The sequence below is a fragment of the Alligator mississippiensis genome, chromosome 4, assembly GCF_030867095.1.
Source record: "Alligator mississippiensis isolate rAllMis1 chromosome 4, rAllMis1, whole genome shotgun sequence".
NCBI classification, from domain to species: Eukaryota; Metazoa; Chordata; order Crocodylia; family Alligatoridae; genus Alligator; species Alligator mississippiensis.
Window position 1 is genome coordinate 64,807,337 of NC_081827.1, and position 12,529 is coordinate 64,819,865.

The 12,529-nt window shown below is 38.6% G+C and overlaps 1 protein-coding gene across 4 annotated transcripts in view; it reads left to right on the forward strand.

Annotated features, from left to right (window-relative positions):
- Nucleotides 1–12,529, forward strand: part of USP15 (ubiquitin specific peptidase 15) — a 105,428-nt gene that overhangs the window by 41,435 nt on the left and 51,464 nt on the right. For all 4 annotated transcript variants that reach the window (XM_006260490.3, XM_006260491.3, XM_014595902.2 and 1 more), the window contains 2 exons: nucleotides 3,909–4,054; nucleotides 5,906–5,967. In XM_006260490.3, the coding sequence (XP_006260552.1) occupies nucleotides 3,909–4,054; nucleotides 5,906–5,967 (208 nt within the window). The remainder of the gene's footprint in view (nucleotides 1–3,908; nucleotides 4,055–5,905; nucleotides 5,968–12,529) is intronic.

A 12,529-nucleotide genomic window follows, 5' to 3' on the forward strand; every position in this document is an offset into this window, starting at 1 on the left:
ATTTCAACTCATTTCGAGCTCAAAACAGCGAAATTGAATCGAAACAAAGGGCTTTGAAACAGCCTCGAAACAAAACAAGGCTAGTCAAAATGTTTCAAAAGTGTCAGTGTTTTGAGTTTCAAAGCCAGCAGCGAGGTGTTGGGAGATGGGGGAGAACCAGGGCTGCGTTCCCAGCAGCAGCCAAGAGCACAGCCCTGGCTCTCCCCATCTCCTGCCACTGGGGTGTGGGAAGCCAATCGCAGCACAGGGGAAGGGAACTGAGCCTGGGCTCAGTTTCCCCCCCCCCCCAGCACTGCAATGGGGCTGGGGAAAGGAACTGAGCCCAATGGCTCAGTTCCCCTCCCCAGACCTACAATTGGACTGGTGTTGGGAAGTCAGCTCAGCTGGGCTGAGTTTCCCAGCCCCACAATCTGGGCTGACCTGACCATTGCACTGGGGAAAGGAACTCAGCCCAGCTGGGCTGATTTCATTTCCCCATTGCGATGGTTGGGCTGGGGTTGGGAACTCAGCCCAGCTGAGCTGACTTCCTAGCCTGATCTAGCATGGGGGGATGGGAACTCAGGCCAGCTGGGCTGACTTCAGTTGGGCTCAGTTTCCTTCCCCAGTCCCAGGTGGCAGCACTGGCTTCCCTCCCTCATCTGGCAGGCAGATCAGGGGTCTACAGCTCCAATCTGCCTGCCAGATAAGAGAAGCTGTTTCAAGCTTCCCCATTATAGCTAATGGGCCAAACGTCGAAACAGCCTCACTGTTTCGACAAAGCAAAACAGAACAGCTGTTTCGAATTGAAATGAAATTCGAAACAAAACACTGTTCCATGGAACCCTCGAAACTCAAGTCAAAATGGAATGGTGCCATTTCGCACAGCACTGGTAATTAGCACATTAATCCTTTGCGGGAGGATATCTGAAGTCTACACACACATACTGAGCAGTGCTGAGTTTATGCTGTTGACTCTCCTGGGGCCCAACCCAGTGAACTATATGGTAAATCATGAGCCTTTTGGCTTTAGATTAATATCAAGCTTAGTTTGTACTCTATATAAGAAGATACAGAAGTGCTACTTAAAAGTATGTTTATGGAGTACCAGTGCTAAAACTAATAAAAGTTTTTAAAAAGGAGATAAAATGCATCAATTCTTCTGTCCGTGTTTTCAAATTTGCCCCTTACTTCCATGTGTTTAGGGAAAGCAGGGTCTGACAGTAGAGTGGAGGGGAAGGGGCTGCTGGGGGAAGAAGTTGAGGGGCAGAGGACACGGGGACTAAATAACCCTCCTCCTCAATTTTTTTTTTTCCTGCTGTAGCAGTGGGAGAGGGACAAAATCAAGGCAAACCTCCAATAATTAGGTTTTATACCTAGAAAATTATAACAAAACTAAAAATTTCCATACGTAGGATCTAATTATTGGGGGGTTGTCTTGTAATCAGGATCATTTTATATTTGAGTAAATACAGTAGTTTTCTTTTGGGGTGTCTTGGCACCAACTCTTATCCTTATCAGCATCCATTTGGACAGTACTTGACTGTATAGTAGTTAGAAAAATAGTCTAGATTTTATACCCACTCTTTAAACCTATATCTACTGTATCTCTCTAATGTCCAGTACTGCACTGTTTTTAATTACCTAACATACCTAGATTCCTTAAAGACCTTGTGTATGTCTATCCCCTAAGGTTGGGAGCCTCTTCGTCTTTTGAACGTTGTTTTGCTCTTAGCGAGCGAAGGATTTCACTTTTGGTGAAATTACTTTATCATTTTATGAAGGACAGTTATAACTTCCAAAATATCTCTAGTATACATCAGAAACAGGGAAGTGGATGGAAGATACCACGTCTACTTCAGGAGATGTGTTTGGGAACTCCCTTCATTTTTTTTGAACCTTGTAGTATTGTCAGCAAGCATTAGTGCGGTAATGCTCGTCATGCCAGCCATTGCACTGAGTTCATTAATTACTGAAAATGCTTTTGGTGAAATTGTCTATCAACTTTGTTTTCTGGATGTTTACCCTCTCACTTTGCACCCATAATTGCAAAGAATTAAGACTTAAGAACTCTGCTCTTAAAATAAATTAACATACTGTGGATCCATTTAATTATAAAATTACTTTAAAAACAAATCAGCCTGAATTTAGGACTCGATTTAATTTAAATTTTTTTAAACATGTCATTGCTATTTTTTATAAACTTTCCTATTCAAAGACTAACCATTCAGTGTATGGAGTAATTAATGAAGCAGATTTACTGTATTTTCTCACATAACACAAATAGGCCACACAGTGTGATAATAGGATGCTTAGTGAGAATAATCAGTGTTTATAAATATAAACAATGAATAGTTGGTATAGTTAGGCCATCCATACCGTAGATATATAATCTAACTTGGATGTCACTTTCACAGTAAAAACATAAGTTACAAAAATGTACAACGTAAGGGTGGTTTCAATGAAATGTTTGAACAGCTGAGTATTGAAATGTAAGCTAGGTGTACTGAAACAGGAAATTAAGAGCATAATACATTAAAGAGAAACTTTTCTCTTTACTCTATCGTCTAAAGGTGATTATCAAATATTGTCAATCTACAATTGACATTTCTAAGCCTACCATTTCTTATACACATTTTATTCAGTTTTGACTTTTATAGTTTTTTTCTTTATATTAAACTATGTATAAGATGATTTGTAAATGTTTAATAATTTACAACTTAGCATTAACTATATTTGAAATATTTATATTTAAGTACAATATGGGCAGTTAATATATTGGTTGGTTGTTTGGACTGTATGTTTTACAGGCTACATGACTTTATAAATATCCAATTAGCCATCATCTTTTACTTTTTCCTACCTTCTGATTTAGTGTTATTGAAAGAAGGAACAATGAGCTAGGGAAAGACGTACATACAAAGAACTAAACAAGAGGAAAAGTTTTTAAAATGTATTTTAAATGTATATTGCAGAGATGAAGCAAACAGGAACAATATCTGAGGCAAATTATTTTTTGTTACAGTACTTCCTGTGATGGTTAAACTTATATTTTCTGCGCCCTGATCTTTTAATCTAATCTTCCTTTGTTCTAATGATAAGCTCTTAGCAGTTAGTACTATTGGGAATCCTTATAAACATGTCACTTAGGCACACACATCCATATAAATTTAACTGGTGTTCCTAACTTCATTTTAGAGGGGGAAAAACAGTCAACAAAAGGTTCAGAAATAATGATTGTATTTAAAAGTATGTATAGCAGTTTATATTTATATTTATAATTTATATTTTTTTAACCTCAGAAATGTCACTATTTCAGGTAGCAGAATGAATATTGGATTAATAAGTGATTATTTAATAAAACTGTATTAAGCGTAGGTATATTATTGGATCACACTTGTATGTATATTTTGTGGGGAAAGGGGTGTATGATAGGACAATATAGCAAATTTACTAAAATGTATTGGCCACTAGAATTTAAAAGGATTGATTTGATTCAGGTTGAGGTGAATAACTCAGTCTTCCCTGCCTCTGACCTTGCAGCCATTCTTCTTGTTGTCTTTCTAGGCTGACTGCACTGTCTTCTGGGGAAGATATGCTTAAATGTGCAGAGTAGATTGTGTGGCTGCCACTGTCTCCGTTGTTTTTAGCTCACTTCAGGTTCTTCCCTGGTACTGTACTAAAAGTCTGGGAAGGCTGTAGTGGCTCCATTTGGCAGGATCCTGGGATGGAACAGATTGGGCATGGTAAAAGCATTGGAAGGCAGTAGGCTTAATTTATGGCACACCTGCCAAAAAGGTTGGCCCAAACTGACACAATCTATGCAGCTATTATCACTGTATCACTAGTATTTTGAGAATGCTTTAAATGGTATTGATGTGGGACTTTTGTCATGGAATATTTAATTTTTATGCTTTCTTCTTTCAATCCAGATACAATTGAAAAAGAAATAAGAAAAATCTTCAATATTCCAAGTGAAAAAGAGACCAGATTGTGGAACAAATACATGAGTAATACATTTGAACCATTGAATAAACCAGATAGTACCATACAGGATGCTGGTTTATACCAGGGCCAGGTATTATGCAATATATTTTTGTTTACTTAAAATTAGTCTTTAAAACTAATAACTTGAATTGCTTACATTTTCCTATACCTAGTAGATCCTTTTCTATTTAAATGTAGTTTACTTTGTCTTTCCCTTTCTTCAAGTTAAGTCTAGACTTGGGCTATCCTGGAAGTCAGTGAAGGAGTTTACAGTATCAGTGTGGGAACTAGCAGTGTAGACAGCCTAAGAGACTCAGAATATATACAGACATTACATTTAGATCATTCTAACTAGGGTTAGACTTAAGTGCTGAACAAGTTTGGGAGGCTAGGGCAAAAAATGGCCACCAGATGTAATGTAATTCACTCGCATATGGATCTTAAACTTAGATTGATCTAACTAGGCTGAACAGTACAGCCCACTATAGATGCTTGGGCAGGTTAAATTGAGCAAAAAGTGGCTAGCACCATCTACCTCTAGTTCACCTAGGACACCTTCCCCCTTCCCTATACCTTCCAGACCCACTAACCCCCTCTACTCACCCCAACTTCCTTAGATCAAGATCCCAGCCCTACTTCCAGCACTGGTGAATATATGTACACAGAGGACCATTCAGCTTAAAGTAATCCATGTGATTACAGACTGAGTCTCATGAATATGTGCACACATTCTCAGCACAGCCCTGAAGCTGGGAAAGCCAAACTGCTCACCTGAGCCCTCGGGCGGTGCTTTTCCTTCTGCCTTGCCAATGCTACCTTTAGCCCTTCAAGCCCTTTATTCCCTGACAGACACCTCCCCCTTCCTACCTGATCTCACCAGCCTTCCCCCACCCCCTGCACACCTGCTAACCCGCTCCCATCTTGCCAAACTCCCCTGAACCTCACTAACCCCTGTGGACCTGTTAGCTCCTGATTGACCCCACCAACCCCTGCAGAACCCACTATCCTCCCCAACCTCATCTGCCCTACCCCACCTTACTTAGGTCAGGCTCCTGGCACCAGTGAATGTCTGTACAGCTGGCATTCGATGTACAATCATGCAGCTTAAGCCTCATGATGGTAGACAGCATCTTGGGAATGTCTGTACATAGCCTTAATCAGTGTCAAACAAACATATCAGAAGAAACCAGTCCTGAAATTCTTGAGTCCCAGAATGCCGTCCTAACCTAATTCATAATAGTAGAATGTAATTTTTTGTCTTTTTACTTGTATTTACTTGATTCTAAGACACGTTTTTTTTTTTCCTAGTTTAATATGGGGTGGGGGACTCCATCTTAAAATCGCTGGTGGGGAGGAGTGCGGGACAGGTGGCTGCTGCAGCTCAGGCTCCAGCTCCTACCCAGAGTCGGGGCCATAGCCACAGCAGAAGGGAGAAGCAGAGGCTGCGGGGCAGGGGCAGGAGGAGGAGGAAGCAGAGGCTGGGTGAATGGGCCTGAGTTTGCAAGGTGGAGAGCAGACGTGGCAGGAGGTAGGCACAAGCAGGGGGCAAGTTGCTTGACTTCCCCATGCTATCTGTTTGCCCCTCTGTAGCATTGGGGAGGAGGGGAGGGTGTGAATTCAAAGCAGCCCTACAATAATTAGATAATTGGATTTTATACATGGAAAATTGTAACAAATTCTTAAATTTTCCTTGTATAGGATCTAATTATTAGGGGGTGGGGGGTTCTTATTCAGGGTCATCTTAAATTTGAGTAAGTACTTCAAATTTCTGCTAGGAGCTGTTTGGATAGAGTGGGATATCTGAAAACCTAAAATAACCTTACTTCTCTGCCCCTGTAAGTCACCTGTCCACAAGCCCATTAAAAGGGGTTTCTGTTGAGTCAACTGAGCAAGTGGCATTCTGCTGATGTGTTTTGTTACAGTATTTTTTTCTTTTCAATAGATACTGGTGATAGAACAAAAAAATGAAGATGGAACATGGCCAAGAGGTCCTTCTACTCCTAAGTAAGTAATCAAAATTAAATAATCCTTGTTTAATACTGTACTTTAACCCAAGATTATTTTATGAAATCTCCTGATTTAAAATAAGAGTTTTGAAAGTAGTAAATGGATTTTTAAAAATCCATTTCCTGTTATGTTAAATCTATTAATATAATGAATATATGGTTGTGCACACTTACTGTGTTCTACATCTTGTATATTCTTGTATATCTTGATATTCTTGTACAGGCAACCCCCACTTAATGCTGTTTCACTTACCGCTATTTCACTATAATGCTTATTTTACATTGATACCCAATTCCACTTAGCGCTCAGCGAGTTTCGTTATAACGCTCACAGACAGGTGCTAAGAGTGATTTTGGTGGCTTTAAAAAATGATCAAGTGAAAGTTGGTTTTGCTTAACACTCAGTTTGGCTTAACGCTCTGTTTTTCGGGAACCAATTAAGAGTGCTAAGTGGGGGGTGCCTATACATCTTATCTACTGCACTTCTTTATTTGCTTTAGACTATTCATTTTTAATTGAGAATTTTTTTAGAGAAATGCTATAAAACTTGGATTATTTTAATATGCGTTCAAGTTTTAAAACATGGTATCATTCTAATTTAAAGAATTCTACAAGGAGAATCCTATAAAAATACAGGTTTATCATTTTCTTTCTTTAATTTTTAATTGATAGAAATGCTCTTACTTCTTCACAAAACACTTGACAGTGTGGAGGAAAAAATATATTAAAATACTTGTACTAGCTGGATATTGCACAGGAGAGTATACAGTCATTGGTTTGATAGGATTTGGGGTTTTTTTAATTGCCATCGTTTTATAAATGATGCGTTAGATATTGACTGGGAAATTATAACATACATTTTGCAGGGTAGACACAGAACAGTATAATTAATTTACAACTGTTGGAAACTTGATTTTTAGTGTTATTTGTGTATGCCAGTTGTTTTGAGTCATACTGGCTTAATAATTATATTGTTTCTAATATTTGGACTTTAAGAATATTGATATTCTCAACTGAGGTTTAAAGATGTGTATTGCTACACAAGTTCCAATCCATGATAAGATACTACAGTATTGGAACTGGTTTCATTTTGCATTTTAAATTCATTTACCTGAAATAAAGTCTTAGTAATTTATATTGACCATGCATGAAAAAAAAAACCATGTTTTTTTTAATTATGTAGAGGTGTTTCTATTAAACATTTATTAACATAAATACATTATAGTGGTTAAAGTTCTGGTGTGGAATAGGTTTGTTTTGTTTTTAACCAAAAATGCATATTCATCAGAATTTAAATATTGCAAGAATACATTGGTTTTACTGAAGGTTCTTCTATAAAATAATTTAAGTATTTTTTCTGACAAGGAAAAGGACTGTTTCATCTATCATACTTTATGTAATAGAACTTGAACGTAGTTCCTTTACCGTTAAAATGGAAATCCACAACAATTTTCAGTGGAACAATATCTTGAGTTTCCAGTAGATTCTATTTATACAATACCTCCCCTGCAATTGTTTGGACAGCTTCTGTCCTTTTTGTCCAGTACATCACCACAGTTTAAAACCATTTTATTAATTTAAAAAGAAAAGTAACCTGAAGGGTCTGTGTGCATTTTCAGGTCTATCTACCCTTTTTTGATGGGGGGCTCCTGTTCAATCTTTTGCCTTTTCCTCTGGTGTGCAAGTGTTTTGGGTTAGAATTAGTAACACCATTTCCTTGTATTTCTTTGCAAATAGGGAATCTTTTTTTTAACATTTCTGAAGCGTCTTTCAGGAAAGATGCTCATTTGAGTTCCTTTGTTCACTTAGTCTTAATTCACATATATAACCTCCTATCGGTCTTACACACAGCATTTCTTATAAGTGCTTTTTTTTTAGTAATATCACTAATTTATCTTTTTTTTTTTTTAATTTGGAGACAGATTCTTCCCAGTTTTGGCCTCTTGTTCAGCCATACTGTTCCAGAAGCAACTAATCTCTTGTTAAGATGCCTCAATTAAGTCTGCCTTGCTAAATTTAACAACTGTATATCAGCAGTTCTTTGAAAATGAAGTTACTTTTTAATGGTAGACAGAGCTAACCATTTGTACCATGATAATGAACATAAGATAAAGGCTTAGATTCTTTCTCTAGCAAGTATGTGGAAGGGAAGCTACAGAGTGAAATTAAGACATTTTCATTGGTTTAGTTCCACATCGCTTCTTTAAACAGTAAAATTTGGATTGAAGTTCATAAACTTTCCCACTGAAGAGCAGCTCTAAAGTTCTAATACAGGGAAGACGTGAGCAGTTTTAATTTTTGTTACCCACAGTATTCCAAGTGTGAAGGTCTGTTGTCCTCCAGTGGTAGCTGGGCTGCATACAGATGTTGAGCCTGCTACTCCCTTGATTATACCTCTCAGAAGGGAGCTGGAAAAGGATGACCAATTGCTACAACCTTGTAGCCTTTTGTTGGAGAGATGGTAGAAGAATCTGTCCCCCCCACTGTGGACCTCTCTAGTAGTGGCCAAGTTGCCATCTCATAATAGTCAGGAAGCAATGGAAAAAATATTTTAAAATTAAGAATGAGGCTGACAAACATAGTCATAGAGTCAATGGACTGGAAGGGACCTGTAGGATCAAGTCCAGTCCCCTGCCATAGGCAGGAGGTTAATGAGCTCAAACTAGCTCAATGAGGTGCTTATCCAGCTTCCTCTTGAACACCTCCAAGGATGGTGACTACACCACCTTTGCTGGAAGTGTGTTCCGGGTTCTAATTACCCTTGCAGAGAAGAAGTTCTTCCTTATGCCCAGCCTAAATCTTCCCTCTATTAGTTTGTGACCATTGTGCCTTCCTGAAGAATTGCTCCCCCAGATCTTGGTGTCGCCCCCCCCCCCCCCCCCGACATACTTGTAGGCAGCTATCAAGTCACCTCATAGCCTCCTCTTACCCAGACTGGAACAAGTCTAGTTCCTGGAGTCTCTCCTCGTGGGGCCTATCCTCCAGGCCTGTAATCATGCGGGTGGCCTTTCTCTGCATCCTCTCGGGTTGATCCGCATCCTTCTTGAAGTACGGAGCCCAAAATTGGGCACAGTACTCCAGTTGTGGCCACTCTAACTCTGAGTAGAGAGGTAGAAGCACCTCCCTGGATCTGTTGGCAACACATCGGCTGATACATGCCATAGTTCTGTTTGCCTTGCTGGCAGTTTCCTCGCACTGTTGGCTCATTCTTCTTCTGGTTGATTGTGACCCCGAGGTCCTGCTCAGATGCTGTGCTAGCCAGTGGACTACCACCTATCCTACAGTTGTGGTGAAGATTTTCCCTGTTGAACCTCATCTGATTCTGTTCAGCCCTTAGAACCAGTCTGACAAGGTCATCCTGGATCTTTACCCTATCCTCTGGTTTGCCTGCATTTCCCCACAACTAGGTATCGTCTGCAGACTTAATCATAGAGCATTCCACCCCCTCATCCAAATCATTAATAAATACGTTAAAAAGCACGGGTCCAAGCAGCAATCCCTGTGGGACACCAGTGGAGACGGCCCTCTGGGATGAGGAGGACTGTCCCATCAGTTGCAACACTCTAGGATCAGCCTCTAAGCCGGTTAACTTCACTGTAGGCTGGTCCAGGCCAGTACTCTCCGGCTTAACTGAAAGAATTCCATGGGAGACAGAATCAAAGACCTTACTGATATCTAAGTAAAACATGAAAGAGGGAGATCCTGAATAGGCTCCAGAGGCATCAGCCTTGTGCAAATCACATCAAGAAGGGTTGTGGATGAATAAATGCATTGTCTAGGTGTTTCCCCTGCGCCATATTAGAGGAGACTGATGGTCATGTCTCTTTATTGACTCTTGCTAGTAGGTGCATGGTGATTAAATTTAGGTCAAGCTCTGTGTACCATATGTGGCTTTGGTAAAACCAATTTGTACTGGGTAAACCTATAGAAGCAAGAAACTGGTGAACAAGTGTAAAACATTTTTTCTCCCATTTCCTTTGTTGCTGTGTTATTTATACAGAAACCAGATTCAAAATTGAATAATATATGCTTAAAGAGGTTCTTGGCCATGGCATGGAGGCTTTAGTTGTTTTTCATGCAATTCAGTGGAAGGCATTTAGAAGCAGTCATGAGAGCTACAGTGTGTCTTGTTCGTGATCAAACATTTTTTTGATAACTAAATGTTTAACATAGAATTATATGATCAACAGTAGTCTGCTGGGAATCCAGTAAAAAGGGTAAACTTCTATGCTCCTACTCAAGTTGACATTTTTCTTGTCTATTTGATAGCTCTCAAAAGCCGTTAAGTAATAGAAACATTGTAGGAAGAGGAAATGGAGCACTGAAAGTGGCAAGAATAAAATGAGAGAAATTAAAAATCGCAACAATAAAAAAATAGGCAAAATCACTAGCAACAGGTCCTGTATTTCATGTCTGTGTTTAAATATAAAAATTTAAAGTGACACAGTAAAGAAGATTTACGAGGGAAAAAAATCTAATCTCTATAAAAATAACTTTAATCTGGGGTTAGTAGCTTTATGCATTTGAGCACCTTGGTCGTGTTTCCTTAATTTGCTGTTTGGATTTATTTTATATTTAACTTCTATAGATTTTCCAGATTTATACTCTTGGTTTTGAGGTAATTTTATTTATTTATTTATTTATTTATTAGATTTATATGCCACCCTTCCCAAGAAGGCTCAGGGCAGCTTACAATGAAAGACTAAACAACCCACAAGAAACAACAACAGGCTCCCCAAACAAGACCCTAATGGAATACTTTCCCTTAAGTGGATAAATGGTGGTTCCAACATGAAGAAGTTTTGCCAACTTTTAATATAGAAATTAAATGCTATTGGATGTAGGTGTCTTTCAAAATACATGATTCATGAGAGAGGTTCTGATGCATTAAAATGTATTCAATATACAATATGCAGCATACTAAATGCATGCAAAACAAAATGTATAGCACTACTCAGCAGATGTGATAATTTTTCAAATGAAAAATGATAACCATTGTGTCATCAAGCTTTCATTTATGCATTAATTTATCAGTACCTTAGTTAACTGTCCTATAGCTCTCCCCCATTTCTTTTTCTGTCATATTTGCAGTTTAGCAAAATACTTGCATGCAAATTCAGATGGTGAAACCATAACTTCTGACTCTGCCTCAGGTTAGCTCAATATTTTTTTTTCTCTGTTCTATATGAACTTGTTATTCTCATACTTTTTCTCCTGTAAATAAATTGCATAAACACACATCATGAGGTGGGTTGCAGAAATTTAAGTTTTCTTGAATTTCTCCAGTTTTCCTGGAATTCTTTGACTTCAAGAGGCATTTATTCCACTTTTTTAACCTTTCTGTACTGCAGCTTTTGTTAAGGTTTTGAACTTAAGAATCTTTGTCAACTTTTGTCTCCTGTCTGGTTCATACAGTTGCTCACTATAGAGTGGCCTACTTCCTTTCTTTTTTTATGTCCTTGTGATAAGGCATTTAGCAGAATTTACAGATGCTTTTAAATCTGATGGCACTGCCATAAGTGCTTCTGCTGTGGTCTTGGCTGAGCTGTTAACTGTGTGCCTTAGTGCTTGCACCACCCCAGCCCTCAGCGGCCTACTTTGTCATTCCAAAGTGATCTACTAAGTCAAAAGCACTAAACTGTGACATCACCAAATATGTTGTAATTAACAAAAATTGAAAAACATAAAATATGTAATGTTTTAATGAGGTTTTGCCAAGTACCTTTTAAAATTCAGTGTGGGAATAACTATTTAAAACAACTTCTAATATAGTTTCAGTAATGGAACATTTCTTGCTTTTTGTCTTCAGTTTAAAGGAAACTCAAAAAAAACAAGTGGGAGGGAGGCAATAAAGAATTTGACTCAAAGTTACAGACCTTTTAAAAACGAGCAACAAGTCATCTGTCCATGTATCAGTGCCAGAAAATTAAAGCAATTGTACAGTGCATTTTGGTAATTTCAGTTAGAAAAAGGATTAATTGCATTAAGGATTTATAAGAGTTGCAGCTATTAGAAATAGTAGTTGAAATATGAATACCCATATCCATTATTGCTGTTGGTATTTATACCAGGGGTTGTCAACCGAGGCTCTGTGTCCGGTTGCTGGGGGTACACTGATCCAGAAAAGTTGGAAACCCCTGATTTATAGAGTTTCTTTCTTTGCAGAAGGGTGCTATGATTTCTTTCCCTGAATTTCTTATGCATACTTATACATATTTACCTGAACATAAGCAAAAATCAGCTTTATGGCCTTCATATCTTGGGACCAATTTGGATGCCCGGGACACTTGAAACGTAGCTGATACAGGTGCATAGATCGAAGGAACATCATTCTATGAAAGTTTGATTTCAGTGGAGCTCTGATGCTAGGAACTCCTGTCAGTTATTCCCCTAAAAGTCTCTCATATCTGTTTGTAGAAGAGTCTCCCATTGCATTAACTCTCCTTGTGACTTACCACCTGGCAAAATGGACAAAATAATGGCTATAGTAGCCTAATCCTAGGATAGATATTCAGTCGCTAACCTCAGCTATTGCTGATTTCCTTTCTTCCATGAAGAAC